At 56.0% G+C, this 19,288-nt stretch overlaps 5 protein-coding genes across 5 annotated transcripts; 3 read left to right on the top strand and 2 right to left on the bottom strand.

Moving 5' to 3' along the window:
* Window positions 1-1,349: 1,349 nt before the first annotated feature.
* sgl (UDP-glucose 6-dehydrogenase) lies at window positions 1,350-3,467 on the top strand (the record flags this gene model as incomplete). The annotated part of the gene is made up of 3 exons (XM_037321001.1): window positions 1,350-1,477; window positions 1,507-1,625; window positions 1,681-3,467. 3 exons carry the CDS (start codon window positions 1,350-1,352, stop codon window positions 3,465-3,467), a joined length of 2,034 nt encoding a protein of 677 aa, XP_037180974.1.
* A 1,696-nt stretch (window positions 3,468-5,163) lies between these two features.
* CGCA056_v005749 (uncharacterized protein) lies at window positions 5,164-6,550 on the top strand (the record flags this gene model as incomplete). Its single annotated transcript, XM_037321000.1, has 2 exons — window positions 5,164-6,268; window positions 6,339-6,550. 2 exons carry the CDS (start codon window positions 5,164-5,166, stop codon window positions 6,548-6,550), a joined length of 1,317 nt encoding a protein of 438 aa, XP_037181919.1.
* Window positions 6,551-7,092: 542 nt separating this feature from the next.
* Window positions 7,093-8,493, bottom strand: gluP-1 (Glucose/galactose transporter; the record flags this gene model as incomplete). Its single annotated transcript, XM_037320999.1, has 1 exon — window positions 7,093-8,493. The coding sequence occupies one exon, from the start codon at window positions 8,491-8,493 to the stop codon at window positions 7,093-7,095; it is 1,401 nt and encodes a 466-aa protein (XP_037181920.1).
* A 3,798-nt stretch (window positions 8,494-12,291) lies between these two features.
* CGCA056_v005747 (Botcinic acid biosynthesis cluster B protein 16) lies at window positions 12,292-13,170 on the top strand (the record flags this gene model as incomplete). The annotated part of the gene is made up of 2 exons (XM_037320998.1): window positions 12,292-12,551; window positions 12,627-13,170. The coding sequence occupies 2 exons, from the start codon at window positions 12,292-12,294 to the stop codon at window positions 13,168-13,170; spliced, it is 804 nt and encodes a 267-aa protein (XP_037181911.1).
* Window positions 13,171-16,837: 3,667 nt separating this feature from the next.
* PRD1-1 (Saccharolysin) lies at window positions 16,838-19,095 on the bottom strand (the record flags this gene model as incomplete). The annotated part of the gene is made up of 3 exons (XM_037320997.1): window positions 16,838-17,030; window positions 17,097-17,740; window positions 17,797-19,095. The coding sequence occupies 3 exons, from the start codon at window positions 19,093-19,095 to the stop codon at window positions 16,838-16,840; spliced, it is 2,136 nt and encodes a 711-aa protein (XP_037181912.1).
* Between the last annotated feature and the right edge of the window lie 193 nt (window positions 19,096-19,288).

The raw sequence follows: 19,288 nt of genomic DNA, 5'->3' as shown, positions 1-19,288 counted from the left end.
CATGCATTCGATGAAGCACGACAAATTCCCGCATCACGTTTCCCTCCATGCCCCCAAGTTTCCTCTGCATAAGTCACACGAAGAGAGAAAAACAGAGACCGGGAACACCCACGATGCCCAGGTTAGCAGCCAATGAGAGCGGCGGAAGCCGGCACATTGCGACTCCGCTGGACGAGAGCCAATCGATAAGACGACGGCCGCACATGAACCTCACAATGGCAAACGAACAAAACTGCGTTTTGTGCCGCATGACCTGGTGGTTTACGATCACCTACAGAGCGATAGGGGAAGCACGAATGGCGGCCCGCATCTGGATGCCCGTGGTCTCGCCGGTTGGGTACCGTTCGTTGAAGTGGCCCCGGCTATCTACAAGATCGAGAGGCGGACGTCGGGTTTTTGAGTTGAATGCTTGACTGCGAATCATCACGAGCATGGGTGCTTATACCGAGACCCATGTGTTGGAGGGGTAGCGCAGTGAGGGGCAATGTGACGGCAAAAGATACCGATTCTGACCGAAGACTGCTCACAGGGTGTGGTAGAGTATGATCTTATTGAGTGTCGTCGCGAAGGGCGGCTGCGCTGCGATTCTGTTGTCGGCATTATGGCCTCTTGATAACGCCAGTTGAGAGGTGTGACATCTACACAGGCGTCACATTGGCATCAAATATCAACCTGAAACCCGCCTCCTGTTGTGAACCACCGCGCTGAGCAGCTTCACCTCGCTCCAAGAACGCTCAGACAAGCATCACCACCTAACGCGTCCTCACCGCGATCCGCTCAAGAGCAACGTCATCGTCACGATACAGCAATTTAACAGCTTCTCCAACAACTCTACAAGCCTGCTTTACTCTTTACCTTCCTGACTCGACTCTCAAAAGGCGCTGCCCTAAATACTGACACTCTGCCCTCTCCCCATTCCCTCGCCGCGATATCCGAAGCTTCAACGTCAGAACACGGCAAACTCCCCCAATACCAAGAGAGTCCAATAGTGCTTGTTCATGCGCTTGCTTGGTGGTTTTACGCGCGTCAAGCTACCCATAATCTGCACTTGTCCCACGTTTATCATCATCGGACGGACCAAAAGCCACGTCAGATCGCTCACCTACGAGAACCAGTTCGTTGCCGCACGGCCGTTGTCCAACGTCGACCTTTCCCGAAGCGGTTGGTGAAACGAACACCCTCATATCGGACGGTTTGATTGAAGCCCATCATCGTCGAGACCGTTTGCTCTACGTTGGGGCATTTCTTCAGTCCGCTTGGGTAGAAAAGGGATTGGCTTTCCTTGAACCTTTTTGGTTTCTTGAGTTTGAGTTGCGCTTTACTGGACGGCAGCACCAAAGGCTTTCACGATGATGGCGGAAGGTTATGTCACGTTTGCCTCGGTGGATGAAGCGGCGGACGAGAGCGCTGGATTCCGCGAACCTTCGACGGTGCCCACGACTCCGGACGGGAGCTGCACGTTTAGCCCCGTGCTCAGGTACGCACACGACCAGACGACGATGAAAGCGTCGACGGGGAGAGGTTTACCGCGTTGGAGAACAAAGGAATCGAAGGAAGACCCGGTCTGGGCAGCACCACACAGAACCCCGTCCGCAACATCTGCTGCGTGGGAGCGGGATACGTCGGTGAGACTCCCTCAAAACCTTCACGAGCCTCAGTCATCACTAACATCTTTCTCAGGCGGACCAACAGCCGCAGTCATCGCGTTCCAAAACCCGCACATCCGCGTCACCGTCGTCGACCGCGACGAACGGCGCATCCGCCGGTGGAACTCCAAACACCCGCCCATCTACGAGCCCGGCCTGCGGGACATTGTGCGAGTCGCCAGGGACGGCGCGAGGGAATGCGCCTTTCCCACCGAGCCCACTGCCAAGAACACCAGCACCACCGCCGCCTCGTCAGCGACGTCCGAGTGCGGGAGCCAATGCGGCGGCGACGATGGCCCCTGGACCGCCGTCCCCTCGCGCGCGCCGAACCTCTTCTTCTCGACGCGCGTCTCAGAGTGCATAGCGCAGGCGGACATCATCCTCGTGGCCGTGAACACGCCCACCAAGACGCGCGGCCATGGCGCCGGCAGCGCGACGGACATGACGGCGTTCGAGGCCGTCACCGCCGAGGTCGCGCGGCACGCGAGACCGGGCGCGATCGTGGTTGAGAAGTCGACCGTGCCATGCCGCACCGCGCACCTGGTCCGCGAGACGCTCGCCGTCCACCGCCCCGGGGTGCACTTTGAGATCCTCTCGAATCCGGAGTTCCTCGCGGCCGGGACCGCCGTGAACGACCTCCTCCGGCCGGACCGCGTACTCATCGGCTCCGAGACGACGCCCTCGGGCAAGTGCGCGGCGGCGGCGTTGGCGGGCGTCTACGCTGCCTGGGTGCCGCGCGCGCGCATCCTGACGACGAACGTGTGGTCGTCCGAGCTGGCGAAGCTCGTGGCGAACTCGATGCTCGCGCAGCGGATCAGCAGCATCAACTCCATCAGCGCCATCTGCGAGCGCACTGGCGCGGACGTGGACGAAGTCGCGCGCTCGGTGGGTTGCGACCCGCGCATCGGCGACCGCTTCCTCAAGGCGGGCATCGGGTTCGGGGGCAGCTGCTTCAAGAAGGACATCCTGAGCCTGGTGTACCTCGCCGAGAGTTTGGATTTGGACGAGGTCGCGGAGTACTGGCTGCAGGTGGTCAAGATGAACGAGTACGCGCGGGAGCGGTTCACGCGGCGGGTGGTCAAGTGTCTGAACAACACGCTGGCGGGGAAGAAGATCACGGTGCTGGGGTACGCGTTCAAGAAGAACACGAGCGACACGCGGGAGGCGCCGGCGCTGGAGATCATACGGGCGCTGCTGGAGGAGGGGCCAAGGGAGATTGCGGTGTATGACCCCTGCTGCAACCCGCTGGTCATCAAGGAGGAGATCGGGCAGTTGTGCGGGGAGCTGAAGCCGCTCAGGGAGGACGGCGGGCCGTTGGCTATCTACGGGGATGCGTATGAGGCGTGCGAGGGGAGTATGGCGGTGCTCATCACGACGGAGTTTGACGAGTTCCGGAACAAGGCGCCGGCGCCGGCCCCGACGACCAACGTCCAGCAGCAGCAGCGGCGGGTCGACGTTGACCCGCGGCCGTTCCAGAGCCTCGAGGTCGCGCAGTCCGACGTGCTGGCGCTGCACAGGTTCCTCAGCCGGCGGCAGTCTTCAGACGACCCGCTGGGGCGTTACGAAGCTGAGCCTGAGTGTGCGTCCGACTGCCCGGATTGTGAGGCGGAAGCGGCCAGCGAGGTATCGGGGTTTGCCACGGGGATGGGCACGACGGAGGAGTACAGGACCAAGGAGAAGGTGGACTGGGCCAGGGTGGCGAGGGACATGCAGATCCCGAGATGGGTGTTTGACGGGCGGGGAGTGATTGATGCCGGGGAGATGGCGAAGCTGGGCGTGAGGGTGGAGAGTGTTGGACGGCAGGGACGATCGTGGAGTTGATCGCGCTCTGTGATCGTGAATCTGGGGCATTTTTGTGTTCTCTTCTCGTCATTTTCTCATCATATATCATCGTCGTGCGGGATAATGGGCCACTCTGGAGCCGGTGGCGGAGGAGACGGGACGGACTTAGGATCGTAGAGTTTAGAGACAATTTTCACGAACAGGAACTTGAGTCGAGACACGAAAGCCACGCCAACCAGCGACCAACATGAAAGTGTGAGAGAGTGCCGGGGGCGGAAGTCGCCGCCGGCACATGGCGACTTGCATCCGCAGTCTGATGCATGCGGTGCATCCATCTTCTGCACACAATTCATCCCGTCCCCTGGTACCTGTTTCACGCTACCGCGACAGACTTCTCCGACCAAACGAAGGAACCAGTCATATCCGGGCTCCAGGTTCGTCTGAGGATGTGACCAGTTGGAATTGAGACCTCGAGGGGAGGGAAGAGGGAGGGAGGGTTAATATGTGTAGGGCTAGGCGGATCGGTGGCGGCGGCGTTGATCAGTGTTTGAAGATCCAAGATGGAGGCATGTTCGGGATCATCACCGGCGTTGGTCGACGTTGAAGTAGGAACCGGAGAATTAACACAACACACATATGACTCCTTCGTGGATTTTCTCCCCAGAATAAGATCGTTTCGCCCCATAGGAACAACCCAAAATCCTCCGCATATTTCGTCATCGCGGCAGGGACCCCGGAACGCCGCATGCAGCAGTCAAGCAATGCATCAACCACCATCTCCACCTGCTATTAGCCGTTGAGACAGAACAGCGACCGTTGTTCTCTCGCGTCAACCCAGTGCCGATGCCAATCATGGGGACCCCCTCCGTCTGGAGAGACTGTGGGCCAACGGTCGCGATGCAATGCGATTGGGGAGAGTCGGGGATCAGCGTTTGGTCTGTTCGCGCCGTTTCACGTCGCATTCAGCCAGCTGCCCGGCGACGCTAAGCCTCAGATTGTTTAAAGTGTGTGTGGGATCGTGGTATGTAGTATGCGGTATGAGTAGTAAGGTAGGCAGGGAGTAGTAGCCTTTACCGTCCAGCCGGCCAGGAACCCAGAACCGACCGATGGTGGTTTTAGTGTTGTTGGCTCCCCCCCTTTCCGAGACGTGTAAGACGAATCGTTCGAACCGAATGTGGTATCTGGCTGTAAGGATGGGCTGGCTTACCCGTGCTTCCGAGCTGGGAGGGTTTTGGCCAGAAGTGACAGGCAGTGTCTGTGTGTTTCTGGCGCCCCCAATGGCGACTTGCCTCACACCTCCATCGCGCATTTGCTAAGCACAGTTTGGGGAGGCGAGAGGAGGTTTGGCTTTCCGTCCAACCTTTTAGCGTTCAAGGGGAGACTTCGTTTCATCTGCTCTGCCGTGCGGCGGGAGGACATGCAGCCCTGGGGCATGAGGACATGAGAGAGAGGGACAGCATGAAGGAGGGAGCAAGAGGCTGGAGAGCTGTCTGATATAGGTCTCGTCTTGGTGTATGTCGTCTTTTCGTCGGGCACAGCGACCTCTTCCTCCTTTGGACCAGACGATGAGCGGATGATAATTCTGTTTTCCACGACGACGGTTTGTTGACATTGGGCGATCGATACATTCTAGACCGAGTCCCTGGGGCGACTTGGACATCACATCGCCGAGTAATCTCACTAATACCACCTTGTCGGCCTGTTGGAACTTGTGTCTTTGGGAAGAGCAGAGAGAATGAGGGGAACAGACGCCTCAGTGCTGGTCCTCACGGGCCTAGCCGCCCTGGCCGGGGCGAAGGAGCTCCAGATCGACGACGTGCCGGTGGAATGCGCGACGATATGCGGGCCCATCGTCGAGCTGACCTTCAAGTGCGACGTCGACAACTCCTTCGACGAGCTGCGGCGGCTGAAGCGGCGGAAGGTCGACGGCCCCGAGGCGCAGAGGATACCGCCGCACGCGAAAGGGGGCGTGGCACGACGACACCACCACCGCAACAGGCCGCCCGCGCAGAACGAGGCCGATGTCGCGGTGGCCACGCCGACGCAGCCGCAGGACGCGGCTCCGTCGGTTGGGGATGCGCAGGGTGTGCAGCAGCCGGCGCAAGACGCCCAGCCGCCTGCGCAGGAGGCGTCGCCGGTGTTCATCGCGACGCTGCCGTTTGCTGCGCCGGCGCCGGATCCGCAGCTTTCGACGCCTAATCCGCCACCGGAGGCCGCGCAGACGACGCCGTCGGTGGAGGTTACGCCGCAGGTGACGCCTACGCCGTCTTCAGATCCGCCGCAGGCCTCGTCGACGTCTTCTTCGACCCCGGCGGCGCCTCCGCCGCCTCCTCCTCCGCCGCCGATGATACCTCCCCCGGCACCAGCTCCGCCACCGCCGCCCCCGAAAGTGACGCAGCCGTTGATCGTGCCGGTCTTCGTACAGCCGACATCGACTGTCTTCCTGACGGTACCGGCTCCGTCACTACCCCCTATCCCACAAGTGACCATCCCGGCACCCCTCCTCCCCTCGATACCCCCGATATCCATCCCACCTCTCGTGGTAGCTCCTCCTCCCCAGCAACCACGGCCACAGCAACCTCCTCCAGTGCAGCAGCCACCTCCGGCCCAGGCACCGCAGGTACCGGCGCCGCAGCAGTCGACACCCTCGACGTCGATGAGCATGCCGTCAGCGATGCCCGTCGCTGGCGAGCCGGGCAAGAAGGAGCCCCAGCCGAACCCGGAGACGGACAAGGACACGGCCGAGAAGAACTGCATCTGCGGGAACAAGAGCTTCGACGTGAACCTGTTGGCGGGGATGTGCCAGAGCTGCATAAAGCGTTCGGGGAACCGGGCGAATGGTGGGTTATCTTTCTACCTCATGATGGGGGTTTCCCCAGATGCGATGAAAGTGGAACTAACGGGCTGTAGACATGGACTTCATCATGAACCAGTGCAACTTCACCCAGGCGACGTACACCCCCGACAAGGACAATCTGGCGTATAACGTCCGTGTTGTCGCGCAGAAACCATTACTCTCGCATAGTGCCAATGCCATGGGCGACGCGCCCAGGATCGGAGCTGCCTCCGCGTTGGCGGCTATTGGTGTTAGTTTTGTGGCAGGGATGGCTCTGTTGCTGTAAGCTTACAAAGAAGGTTTGGCGGAGGTAATGAACTGGTGAAACGCGGAATGTAATGGGAGGAAGTAATAATAGCCGGTGGACACGTCGAGGTAATAATGAGAGGGAAGAGGGAACTGGATGATTTAGCGGCAGGGCGGCGAAACGGAGTAGAAAAATCTAGATGATGTTTCTAGATGTTTTGTTTTTGAGTCTCAGGTGGACTGTTTTAGTTAATCCGGTAGATGACTACCAATTATTCATCTAACTGTCCCATGACTTCATTTTCAACCTAACATGTGCACGCCATCATCTCTTACCTACGCTTTGGTCGTTGCTGTCACTTGTAATCGCTCCGGATGTATAACAGACCTTCAAAGCGCATGATTGGGTGAGTGGGGAACCGGAAAGTAGAGCATAAAAGTGTTCATAGACATCTTGTTTTATTACTGGGAATCTATCGCCGCAATCAAGCTGGCCCTTTTATGGTTCCATCCCCTAACATGGTATAATATGCACAAAACTCTGAAATCATTAACTCGTCATTCTCTTGAGCGTTTCTCGGTTTAGATGCGCTCAACCCAGGCATCAGTGTTCTTCTTCTCCTCCACGACAACGGTGCCATCGACGTCTCTCTCAACAGGGGGGTAGTCGGCCTCCTTGACGCGCATGACGTGGCGGCCGTGGCGCACCCAGTGCATGGTGACGTATCCCAGGACGTAGACGAAGCCGACGAGGGGCACGACGTACGAGATGCGCGTGCTGGAGTGGTCGGCGATGGCGGCCTGGATGGGCGGGAAGACGGCACCTCCAGCAACACCCTGGACCATGATACCGGCGGCGCGGCGGGTGTGGCGGCCGAGGTTGGCCGTGCCGAGGGTGAAGAGGGTCGGGTACATGGGGGCCTCGAAGAAGAAGATGACGATGAGGACGGCGACGGCGGAGGTACCGCGGCCGACGCAGCAGTACGCGGTCAGGGCGATGGCGCAGACGGTGTAGATGATCATGAGGAAGTCCGACTGGAAGACGGTGGCGAGGGCGGTGGCGATGAAGCGGCCGACGGTGAAGGTGATGAGGGCGTAGGACAGCATGTTGGCGGCCTGGGAGTCGGTGAAGCCGCCGTTCTCGTGGGCGTAGTTGATGAAGAGGGTGGCGATGGAGACCTGGCAGCCGACGTAGCAGAACTGCGCGAGGAAGGCGAAGATGAGGTTGTACTGCTTGTAGATGGGGCCCTGGCCGACGTCCAGGCCGGGCATGGCGTCGGCGGACGGGCCGGAGTCCTCGATGGTCTGCTCCGAGACCTCGGGGAGGCGGGCGAAGAAGAAGAGCACGGCGACGGCGGCGCCGGCGCAGGAGACGGCGAGGTAGACGTACTGGACGTTGGTCAGGGAGTTTGCGTTGGCGCCGGAGAAGAAGAACTTGGAGGCGATGAGCGGGCCGATGAAGGAGGCGACGCCGTTCCAGGACTGGCAGAACTGCAGGCGGGCGGAGGCGGACTCGGGCTTGCCGATGACGACGGCGTACGAGTTGGCGGCGGTCTCGAGGGTCGCGAGGCCGCAGGCGATGACGAGGGTGCAGGCGCAGAAGCCGCCGAAGACGGCGCGGGTGTTTGTGGTCTGCGTGGAGGCGTGGGCGACCGGCCAGAAGAGGATGGCGCCGAGGGAGTAGAGGCCGAGGCCCATGAGGATGGTCTGCTTGTAGCCGCGGCGCTTGAGGCACTCGGCCGCGATGGGGGAGAAAAGGAGGTAGCCGCCGCCGAAGTACATGACCTGCAGGCCCGTGGACTCGAGCTTGGAGATGCCGAGGACGGTCTGGAAGTGCTTGTTGAGGACATCGAGGAGGCCGTAGGAGAAGCCCCAGAGGAAGAAGAGGGAGATGATGAGGGAGAGAGGGAAGATGAGGGCGCGGCCGGTGAGGTAGCCGCCGGCCAGCGCGGGAGCGGCTGATGGGATGCCGCCGCCTGCCATTGTGATGATTGTCTTGGTGGTGTTGTTTGAAGGAAGCGAAGATTGGGATGTTTGGATGTAAGTGCTTCCTGAGGTGAGATGGACCACCGGGATCTGTCTGGAGAAGAGGCTTCCTGAGCTGCGGATGATGACAAGAAGCATAAACCCCAGATGTCCGGGGAAGAGACCCCCTTTTATCCAAAGTGCTCCATGGCGAACTGTGATGTTCATCCCCATGGAGAAGATGGACCGCCCCCGTTGAGCCCCAACCATCCACCCCCAGGTTCCCTCCCCATGGTCTGTGGCCGGTGGGCTTGGATCACCTCTAGATCCGGCGTCGCCCTTGGCGCGTCGATGTTTGACGTGGGAGGCCAGGACCAGGGCCGGGGCCGAGACATGGCACTAGATGAAAGCACCTGAACCGATGTCACGGAACGTGTTAATGGCGCTAGTCCTTCCCAGCCTGTCGAGCTCGCATGCCGTGAAGAGAGAAATAGCGCGGCAGGGGGTGATGAGGTTGACTGATGGATTTAGCGAGCAAAGGAGACAAGTGCGCCGTCTTGGGTGTGAGTGCCACGCAGACGGGAAGAACGCCGTCTTAGACAACCCGCCCACAATACGGCCGGGCGCGCATTTCCTCGCTGATTCTCGCGGCGACACCAACCCAAAACCCCATGGGCAGCGAGGATGGAGAAGTGGTGCGGGGGAGCGAAAGGGGACAAGCGCTGAGCTTGGCCGTCGCTCTTTAGGACGGCTACGGGGTCTGCCAAGGATGTCTTGATCCAATCATGCGAATGGAAGAGATGTGCTGCCGGTGAAGCTATACTGAGCAAAGTAAGCCGCTAGAAGCTTGTTGGAACGTGGCTGGAAAATTGCCCGTAGCAAGCCATCTCGGTGCGATCCCTGCTTGGCGCGCCGGTAGTTTGACCGAGTTGATCTCCTAGTCGTCTGTCGAGAATGCTTGGCTTCGCGATAGCGTCAGATGCGCGAGATATTGATCGATCGTTTGAGCGCGGCTGTCACTGACGAGAGACTACGGCCGTGTCCTATTCCATCTCGGATCGTAACTATGGACATGCTCCCAGAGACTTGGGCGCCGTCGACGGTAGACTCACTGGCGCAGCCCCTAGCATGATGCTTGTCCCGCCTCCCTGTTGACAGGTTTGGTTGAGCGTGCTCATCTGGAGCGAGCCTCCACAGCTTCATCTCACCGACCCCATCGCACGGCTGGGGAACCCCATGGGCAGGACATGGTGGTGGTGGACTACAGATACCTACGAATAGGCGGAGATGCTCAGATATCCCTCAAACCCCGGTCGAGTTCGGGCGTTCAAGCCAAGTGTTGTTGGTGCCACTCATTTCCTGCCAAGCTGATGAGCGTTGGATTACCAGAGGAGTCTGCTGGGGGGCCAAGACATTCGCCATTTGATAGAGGCAAAACCCTATCAGACTCTCTAGGCCGTTTCTTTGATGCTCACATGACCGTCAGAGCTGTAGTCGCCGTCCGCGGCCCTCATTGAAAGAGTCACGATCCACTGCAGAACCATCCGTAGCGACCCCGTATTCTGCTCCCCAGATTCAGTCTGGAGCCGTCTGGATCTCTTCTCCGCAACATTCAGCGTTTGGGGTCTCTCTTCCGCAGCCCGCCCCAGCTTCGTCGTTTAAAGTCGCCCCGCCAGAACGGGCCTGGCCATGGATGAATGGAGGCGTCCAGACCTGCAGTCGCCGTTAGCGTTACAGAGGCGATCCACTTGATCGGGCCGTTACCAGGAGCCAAACCTCGCCAAGTTGGCGCTGGTTCACTGTTTATTGGCCTGACTCGCGCTGGGATGCGGCCGCGTACGCGCCGCAGGCAGCTTCTGCTTGCTCACAGTGACCATGGTAATAGTGTTGCGAAGACTTATGTTGGCAGATTGCTGTGCATCGCCGTATGCTGTATATCCGTACTAACGTCGGCTTAACACTTCTCATCGTCCACAGCCGAAGCATGGGCCATCCCGTCCTCAGTACACAGAGTTGGGTTGAACTGGGCCGCAACGAATAGTGCGAGCTTCTCGCATCAGAGTTTTGGTCATGACGGCGGCTAATCTGACCCCGTTCTCCAAACAAGAGAGCGGCTTGCACCTGCTCAAATTGGCCTCCATCTTTCATGCCCGAGGCCACGTGAGCGTGTACGGTGATTGTCCTTGTCGGAGGTCGATGGTTGCCCCTTGCGCGTGACATGCCGGCGAACCGTCCCCTGCATCGGAGGATGCCGCGTGAGCCGCAGAACACACGTTGGCGGGAGACAGCCCTCTCCTTGTTCTCTTTTCTGCGATGGTTCCAATAGTTTAATGATCCGAGGACTCGGGACAAACCATGCCACGCACGTGTCTCAACTTGAGCAAGACGCCGCGCTAGCGAGGAACTCATGAAAGCCAATTGAAGATATCGAGCAGTGAAGGACCGGCTTCGGAGGTGAAGCGATGGTGAGCTCTATGTTGCTGTTTGTGGCAACCATGATTCCATCGTCCCGATGTTCGCGATGGCGACACCCGCGTGGCTGGGTCGGATGCTGGCTTGGGCGTCCTTGATGGCACGGTGTCATCAGAGTTGCCGATTCGATCTGATTTGTAAATGCAGGTCTGAGTCTCATTGCCGCAATTGTAAGTTCCCCGTCTTCCACGCGTCGGCTCAGTATGCATGTTACGACGATGGTCGAAATGAATGTTGGATTGGGGGCCGACAGCGTACCTGAGCAACGCTTACGTGAGTCATCGGGGGCTGTTACCTCCATCGCTTGTCTCTGAGGCGTACGTTCTCCGATTGCAGTTCAACACATTCAGAGCATCGCAGACTGCATGGCTGTTCTCATCGCGAGTTGCTGTCTGTGGTGTGGAATTGATGCTGCTATGTGCTTGAGGCATTTGGCAACCAGTAAGCATGCTTCAATTTCGATATGAGGAACCAATGCTGCTCAGCGGCTTCCTGCACGTCCAACACAGTCGCTCTCGTCGCTAGACTCGTGGGAGACAATCTATCGAATGAATTGACTCCGAGCGAACATCACCATCGAGAGCAAACGCGAACACCTCGACCAGATCGGAATCTGGACATCAACTGCGCCGGCGAAGTCAGGCTGACCGTCGGAGGAAGCTGAGTCCGATGTATTGCTGTAGTAGAAGACGAAGAATCTGTCTTGAACATGCATGCTGCAGATGGTCAGCAAATTTCGGTGTTAATCGGTGTTTACGCATGGCTGCAAAGACGCGAAAGCATTCGGTAGCCTAGTGCGCTGAAATAACGGCTTTGCGAGGCCTTTTGCCTGTCAGATTCCCACTGAAGCGGGCGGCGCGGCCGCTGTGGCGACGTGGTGCTGACGGGACGCTCTTCTCTTCAGCCACAGCAATGAGAGCAAAAGAATCGTGAGAAGTTCACCCGATAAATAGCATCATGTGAGCTTGATTTAGGCCGGAATCTGAGACCGTTGATTGGGACAAGAACCCGGAAGAGTCCTGCACAATGTATTGGCCCGGCTCCGGTGAGCAGACCGCATGAGAGCGGGCAAAGCCGGGGCTCTCAGTGGTGATACTGCTAACTCCGGCGCCGTTACGTCCACTGACGCCTGCGGCGGCTTACGGGGCGGCAGTGGGGACGAAATGCCCGCTCCTTGGTGAGCATTCTCCGCTGGGAGCGGACTATGCGGCCGCTCATCGTTGCTGACGCCGGTTTTAAAAGACATTGAACAGCCCACCTGTTTTGTGAGTATTTCGGTCAAGATTTGTGATCCAACGTCTCTCGACACTCACGCAGTCATACCGCCAGCTCATCCTCTTCACGATGCATCTCATCCTCACCGGCGCAACTGGCCTGGTCGGCTCGTCCGTCCTGGACGCCATGATCAAGATGAAGGACGTCACCAAGATCTCCATCCTCAGCAGGAGACCGATCCCGATGGCAGACGACGCCAAAGACCCCCGGATCAATGTCATCATTCACAGAGACTTTGACAAGTACGAGCCCGACGTGCTTGACAAGTTGAAGGGCGCAAATGGCGTCGTCTGGGCGCTGGGCATCAGCCAGAACAAGGTCACCAAAGAGTAAGCTGACTCCCCCCCCCCCCCCCCCCCCCTTGATGTCAGGAAAGAATCCTTGCTTAACACAGTTATCCGTAGGGAATACGTAAAAATCACAAAAGACTACACACTGGCAGCGGCAAAGGCCTTCGCAACGCTACCGCCCAACAACGAGCCCTTCCGCTTCGTCTACGTCTCCGGCGAGGGCGCCACCCAGAAGCCCGGCATGTTCAGCGCAATCTTCGCCCGCGTCAAGGGCGAGACCGAGACCCTCCTCTCCGAGATGCGCGCCGCGAACCCCCGGCTGCAAGCCGAGTCCATCCGCCCGGCCTTCGTGGATGCCCAGAAGCACACGGCCATCAAGCAGTACATCCCGGACCCCGGCATGGTGTACAACGCCGCCAACGTGATGATTGGCCCGCTGACGAGGGCGCTGGTGCCATCCTTCGTGAGCCCGACCGAGTACCTGGGCAAGTTTATGACGGAGATGGCGATGGGGAAGCATGATGCGAGTTTGGCGGCTGGAGGACAGGGGATCATCACGCTGAACGGGGGGTTGAGGATTGTTGAGAACATTGGCTTCAGGAGGTTGGCGGGGCTTTCGCCTAAAGATACCCAGGGCGTCAAGGTGCCCGCTGCATAGATGCTCATATGTGTTGTACGATTGTGTAAAGATAGATGGAATCATTTCAGCGAAATTCTAGCGGTTTACGATGCATATTCTGCTTCGCCTTGAAAAATGACCGACTTTCTAGGTTCGTCACTTGAGACCCAAGCACCAGCATCCAGCGGACAGATGTGCGGGTGACTGTGCGCTAAGCTACATAGTTACCAAAATTGGCCTCGCTGCTAATCACGACGTATTCGGTCCCTTAGGGACTGCTCAGCCGACGTCGGCTCAATGGTCTAGTGGTATGATTCGCCCTTCGGGTCTCGCAACCCTTGCGCACAGCGTGAAAATGGGCGAGGTCTCGGGTTCGATCCCCGATTGAGCCCAATGAATCTTTTTGTCTTTCTTTGTGATGTGAATGAATTTCTTTTTATGCTGTTACTATGTAAGATGAAAATCAGCTGCTATGATGTAACGAACGATAACGCTTATAGTGCTTCCTGCACTTTGCTTCTAGGAATTAAAATTAAACTATGGGGAAATAACCTATAGGGGAAAGATGATAAAAGCTGCAGCGCATGAAGTTGCATTCTTCTGGTATGATAACCACTGAAGTTGGTGCTCCCGTCCTCATGGAAAACTAACTATGACTGGATGATTCCTCGCGACATGCGCTGTGCAGCATTGCAAAAACTTACGTGTTCTCTGTATTGTCTTACACAACTTTCACCCTCTGCGTCGCTGGATCAGATCCTCATATCAAAGCATCATCCATACTGATGTCAATGCTATGTTCGAGGGCTCGCTGATAGGTTGATCAATCTTAAGCCTAATAGGTGTCTCTCAATCAATCTACTACAAAGAGGCTGCCGTTATTAATGCTCTCGATATCCTCGAACTTGGTTTGCCTTTGCGCCGCCCACTTATGGATTCTGTCAAAGTCCCTGCACGTATGACGCGTCTGTGTGTTGAGAATGATCTTGTTGCCGACCTGCTTCCATTCCATCGGCGTGAGATCGCCATGACACTGAATTGCTTGCCGTAGGTGGTTGATGCAGTGGCCTTCTTCTTCGTTAGTACTTGGTGAACAGTCAAACCGCAACATTGTTCTTTGTACCTACCAATATGGTCCTCGCGCGAGGGGTCGTTGGAACTGTTGAAGACGTGATAGTATTCGGGATAGAGCGCCTGGCGGAGTCGGTTCTAGTTCAGGCGTTACTATCAGAGTATAGGTTGTCTCCAATGAGAGATTTAACGAACCAGACAATGCAGTGAGTGGAACACTTCGAGACCAGTAAAATAGAGACCCGACTCTGGCCATTGAAAAGCTGTCCCACTCAGCTTCTCCCCCGGCCACCCTAGGTCAATGTTCAAGCCTATCAGAATGAGTAGGATGCACCAAGGTCGACATCCGTGTGCCAAATCAAGACTCACCAGTCAGAAGCTTATTCCACGCGTGGTCGACGTCCGGGGAAGGGGTCGCAACATATTGATGGCTCTCGTGGTCTGTGAAGAAGCTCCCGTCGTTGTCCAACTCTACACCTCCTGCAAAGTTATGTTGCGCCAATCGGATGTGTGATTTAATTGCCTCTGTGGATTGTGTTTAAAATTGGGCTCGGAAAGATCGGGTTGAGAAAACACTCACCTAGATCAGAGTGGAACCCGGTCTCATATGATGAATGCGTGCTCTGGACTATCCAGATCCAGTATATCAGGCCAAGCCCAGCGAAGATACCGTTCAATAAAACGGAAATACAAGTGAAACATCTCGCGAGACTATCATGCCGACGACTTTTGTGCGTGACCTCTTTCGACAGACCCAACAAGCCGTCCGATTCTTCTTCAAAGGACTGCCCTTCTGCCATAGTGATTGATGTTTCTTTGGACCTAAGGAATCTCCCGCAAGAGACATCGCACTATGACAAACTGAAAAGAATAGATCGGCGTATGAATCTGCCGATCAAGATCGCATACGAAAGCCACTAAGAAGAAACTCTCAGCTATTAGTCGAGCAAGTCCCAACTATAAAAGGAGGCAGCAACATAACGTAACGTAATATAACATCGGGATCCACAACCCGCCAGGAGCGATATATTTCAGAGCACATCACGTCATCTGAGGTCTGACGTAAGTCAATAGTTAGACCTCCGTCAGTCATCAAACTATGATTTGATGTAATTTGACTAAGCACAGGAACGTTATTGATAATGGTCTGGTAGGCTTTGCTCAAGGGGCTGTATGCTTCTCTGGAGTTGCCGGTTGACTTCCGCACAAAACTCGGCCATTAGAAGCATCCACTGGGCTCTATCAAAGCGACCCTCGATCCTTGCATTCACTGGGCATCAAGAATGCCACCCTTTTCATGGAAGCCTCAGTCTTTGTTCAAGATGTTACGTGACGCTCACCCGAACAAACCAGTCCCAATCGATCCGGTTGGAAAATATGGCGCCAGTAACCAAGAAGACGTCGACGAAGACGACGAAGGCGGGTTCATTTACCTGCCTCCCCAACGCTGGACGGGGACTCGCTGGATGTATGGGCTGTGCTGGTCCACCCTGATAACAGCCCTGCTTCTCGCAGCCTTCTTTTCCGGGCGGAGCACGGCTGTTCCTTCACCCACTGACCTCCGTGAAGCCGTCCTGACGGCCGACGGCAAATCCTTCCCCTCTGGCCAGCTGACCTGGTCGCACAAGTTCACACCACTCCCTTGCGGCAAGACGCCGGCGGAAGCAAAGGCGCGAGGCTGCCACTTCGACATCATCGCCACGGCCTGGCTGCCGCCCCGGTGTATCGATCACGAGCTGGCGGCCGAGTTCGCGGCTGTACATCCGTGGCGTTATTTCCGGGACCCGAACGGTACCGAGCCGTTGCTGGATGATCCTGACACGCTGGGGTCGCAGACTGGCCTTATCTGGACGACGCATCGCTGGCACTGGGCACACTGTTTGTATATGTGGAAGAAGTTGAATAGAGCACTGGTGCATGGGTGGGTGACGGACGCGGAGACGATCAAGCAAGGGCATACGGACCACTGCGTGAAAACGATTCTTCTGATGGCGGAACCGGATGCAATCAGAAGCATCGTGGAGATCATATACCCGCCATGTTAGCAAGATTCAGGAACCGCCAGCGGGAGCTTCGTGAAATTCGCCGTGCTGCTTTGAAACGAGGCCTATGCTTATAGCAATGTCAACATGTCTAAGGACAGAGAGAGCCTAAGTAGCGGATAGAGACAATGATAGGCAAGGAACACACTTCATTGAATATTATAAAAAGCTTTGACTTACATCTCAAACATGGGCTTCATGAGCAGTATTGTTCATCAGATACTAACAACACGGAAGTATTCAAAGACAAGCGGTGGGCGGGCAGCATACGATGTACCACCTAACACGGGAATCTAATGTAACCACCACCGCGATCTATGCGAGTTAAGTCAGTCGGGGTATCGAATGAGCAGCTAGGTAGCTTCATAAAGACCGGCTATGTCCAATATCACAACATTGTAGCCTTGATTGTTTGATATAATATGGAAAAGTATATCTACTACCCTCCTGCATTTGAAGATAAAAACGCGGTTCATCCATAAAACAGATACTTGTAAGGTATATAAATCTTGAAATGGTGCATTCAAAGCAGTGTTTTAGATGGCTAGACTGGGGCTTCTTTGCTTGGGAAAACGTCTGCCTAGGCAGCTCCGTCACTCGAGACCGAGCTCCAATTGGAATGCGTCCATGTTGGGCTGCCGGCCTAGAAGTTCTGTAAGGGTCTTCATCTCATCTTGTTTCCCCCCCTTTTCCAGGACAGTATATCGGTATCTCCGACCCTCCTCTGCATTCATTGAATCCGCCTTGAAAATAGTGTGGAAGATATCGGCGGAGTACACCTTGGAACTGAGCGGCAACTGTATGAGAAAATGACCTGAAAGATAAGTTTTGGAGGGGTTATTCTGGTCTTACAATAAATAGCTGTAATATCCCGCGTCGTATTCATCGACCAAGTGTCCAAAGCGGACGTAACCATGGCCCCATTCGTCACCGTAGCCCACAGCCTCTGGGCCATCTGGCGGGTATATCTCGCTTTGTATCTTGTTGTAGGTCGCAGATATATTCATGTTCTCTATCGCGCTGTGGCTCTCGGGGTGGTGGACCGCCATATCGAAAATGCAGATGCAGAGCTGGTTCAGATGGAACAATGCGCCATTCACGTACCTTGACCTGACTAAGCTCTCGATCATGTCGTCCGGCATCCGCTCAGGCGGCGGTCTCTGACTTTCGTCTGACTTCGATTGCCAGGATTGTAAATACTCTGGTGAAAGGGACGAGTAGTGTTTGCTAAGGGCCTTTAGCTGAGATGGCACCCAGCACCAATTCTCGAGCATCTGACTGGGAGCTTCACCAAAGTCCAAGGCAGTCTCTGTGCCATGAAAACAGGCGTATGTGGTCTTCGATACAAGGTCATGGATGCCGTGGCCCAGCTCGTGAAAAAGGGTAACCACTCCATCGTGCCTCAATAGACTGGGACTCTGGGACGTAGGTTTGGCAAAGCTGCATACCATCGCCGTTACAGGGTACTGGCGAGTACCGTCCTCCCGACTGAAACCCTACAGGGAATATTAGCATCTCCAGTTAGCAAGCAGGGATTGTGTCGTGGACATACCGGTATCACATTGAAGTTTGCCGCACCCCCATTTTTCCCTTCACGAGGGAAAAGATCCAAGTACAGGTAGCCGACAAATCCGCCACCTTGCTTCGCGTGATCCCAGACGCTGAACAGTTGAACATCCTCATGCCAGAAATATTCTTGACCATGTTCATAAAGGTCTGTTGTGTTTTTGTGGAAAACAAGACCAATTAGTTTCTCAAAAGTAGACAGCATGCCGGAAATAGTAACCTGCAAGGGGAAGTATTCCGCAACCTTCTGCTGATCGACCGAGTACTGAGTCGCTAGCATCACCCGCTTGTAATATGAAAAGTCCCAATCGAAAAATCGACCGTCAAACGATTCTCCCCGAGATTCAATGTCCCGCTTTTTGAGCTGCCGCAGGGCTTCAGTCTCTTGATGGCCACCACCTGCTAGTCTCAATCGTAGGTTATCCAAGAACTTATTAACCGTTGCAGGTGTTTTGGCCATTCTTTCCTCCAGGCGAAATGACGCATGGCTGGAATACCCCAGAAGACGAGCGGCTTCATCGCGAAGAAGCACAATTTCCCGGAAGATTGGGACATTCTGGTTACACTCATTGTGCCCGGCAATGTAGAAGCGCCGCCGAACATCGGCTCTCTTCAAAAACCTGAGTGTCGGGTAGAAGGATGGGAGTGCAAACGATACGAACAACCTTCCCTTGTTCTCCCCTTGCCCGTCTTCCAGCTGTGAAATAACACTTTCAGGCAATCCATCCAGCTCTTCGGGGGTAAGCCACATCCCGTCATCTGTCTCGTCTATATTCTCCCGGAACTTGACAGTCAGTCGGCTCAGTTGGCTTTTGATTTCGGCGAAGCGCTTTCTCTGCGCCCCAGGCGGCAGATTCAAGCCGTTCCGCACATGTTCATTGTGCTTCTTTCTCAATAGTCGTAGAGACTCCGGATCTAGGTCTTCAGCTTTCCGCAGCACAGCATCGATCAGCGTGAAAATGGCGTCGTCCATGGCCCTCTCAACCATGAAGTCGTCAAGAAGCGTTTGAGCCTTTCTCGAAGCGTTGCGCAGCTCTGAATCAGGGGATACCGATTTGTAGAAAATAAGCACGTGGGCTTCTCGAGCCACGGCATTCTCAGCGTGCACAAGCGGCAGAATAACATTGGTAAAAGTCGCGTTATCTGCCCGAATCTGCTCGATTATTTCGCGCTGCACCAGACGAAGAGGCTGAATGAGCCGCTCCGTGGCTTGAAGAAGCGAGGTGGGCGTCGCGTTGAATAGAGGAGGCGCCTGAGGCGGTTGGAGGGGCCGTTGAAAGCTCATGGTTCGATGTTCAAAGTTCCCTACTAAAACATGCAGTTCCGTGAGATGGATAACGGTTCCGAGTTGCGGTTGTTTCGCGTCCAGGGATGGAGGAGGTGGTGTGATTTGAGCACCCCTGCACAGCAGTTTCAGTAAAATTTCAATAGCCGTTATTCCTTTATTTTAGAACCTTGTTATTGCATCAGGGTCAAGT

Source organism: Colletotrichum aenigma (assembly GCF_013390185.1).
Source record: "Colletotrichum aenigma strain Cg56 chromosome Unknown KSG_Cg56_contig03, whole genome shotgun sequence".
NCBI lineage: Eukaryota > Fungi > Ascomycota > Sordariomycetes > Glomerellales > Glomerellaceae > Colletotrichum > Colletotrichum aenigma.
This window is presented reverse-complemented; position numbering and strand designations above follow the sequence as displayed.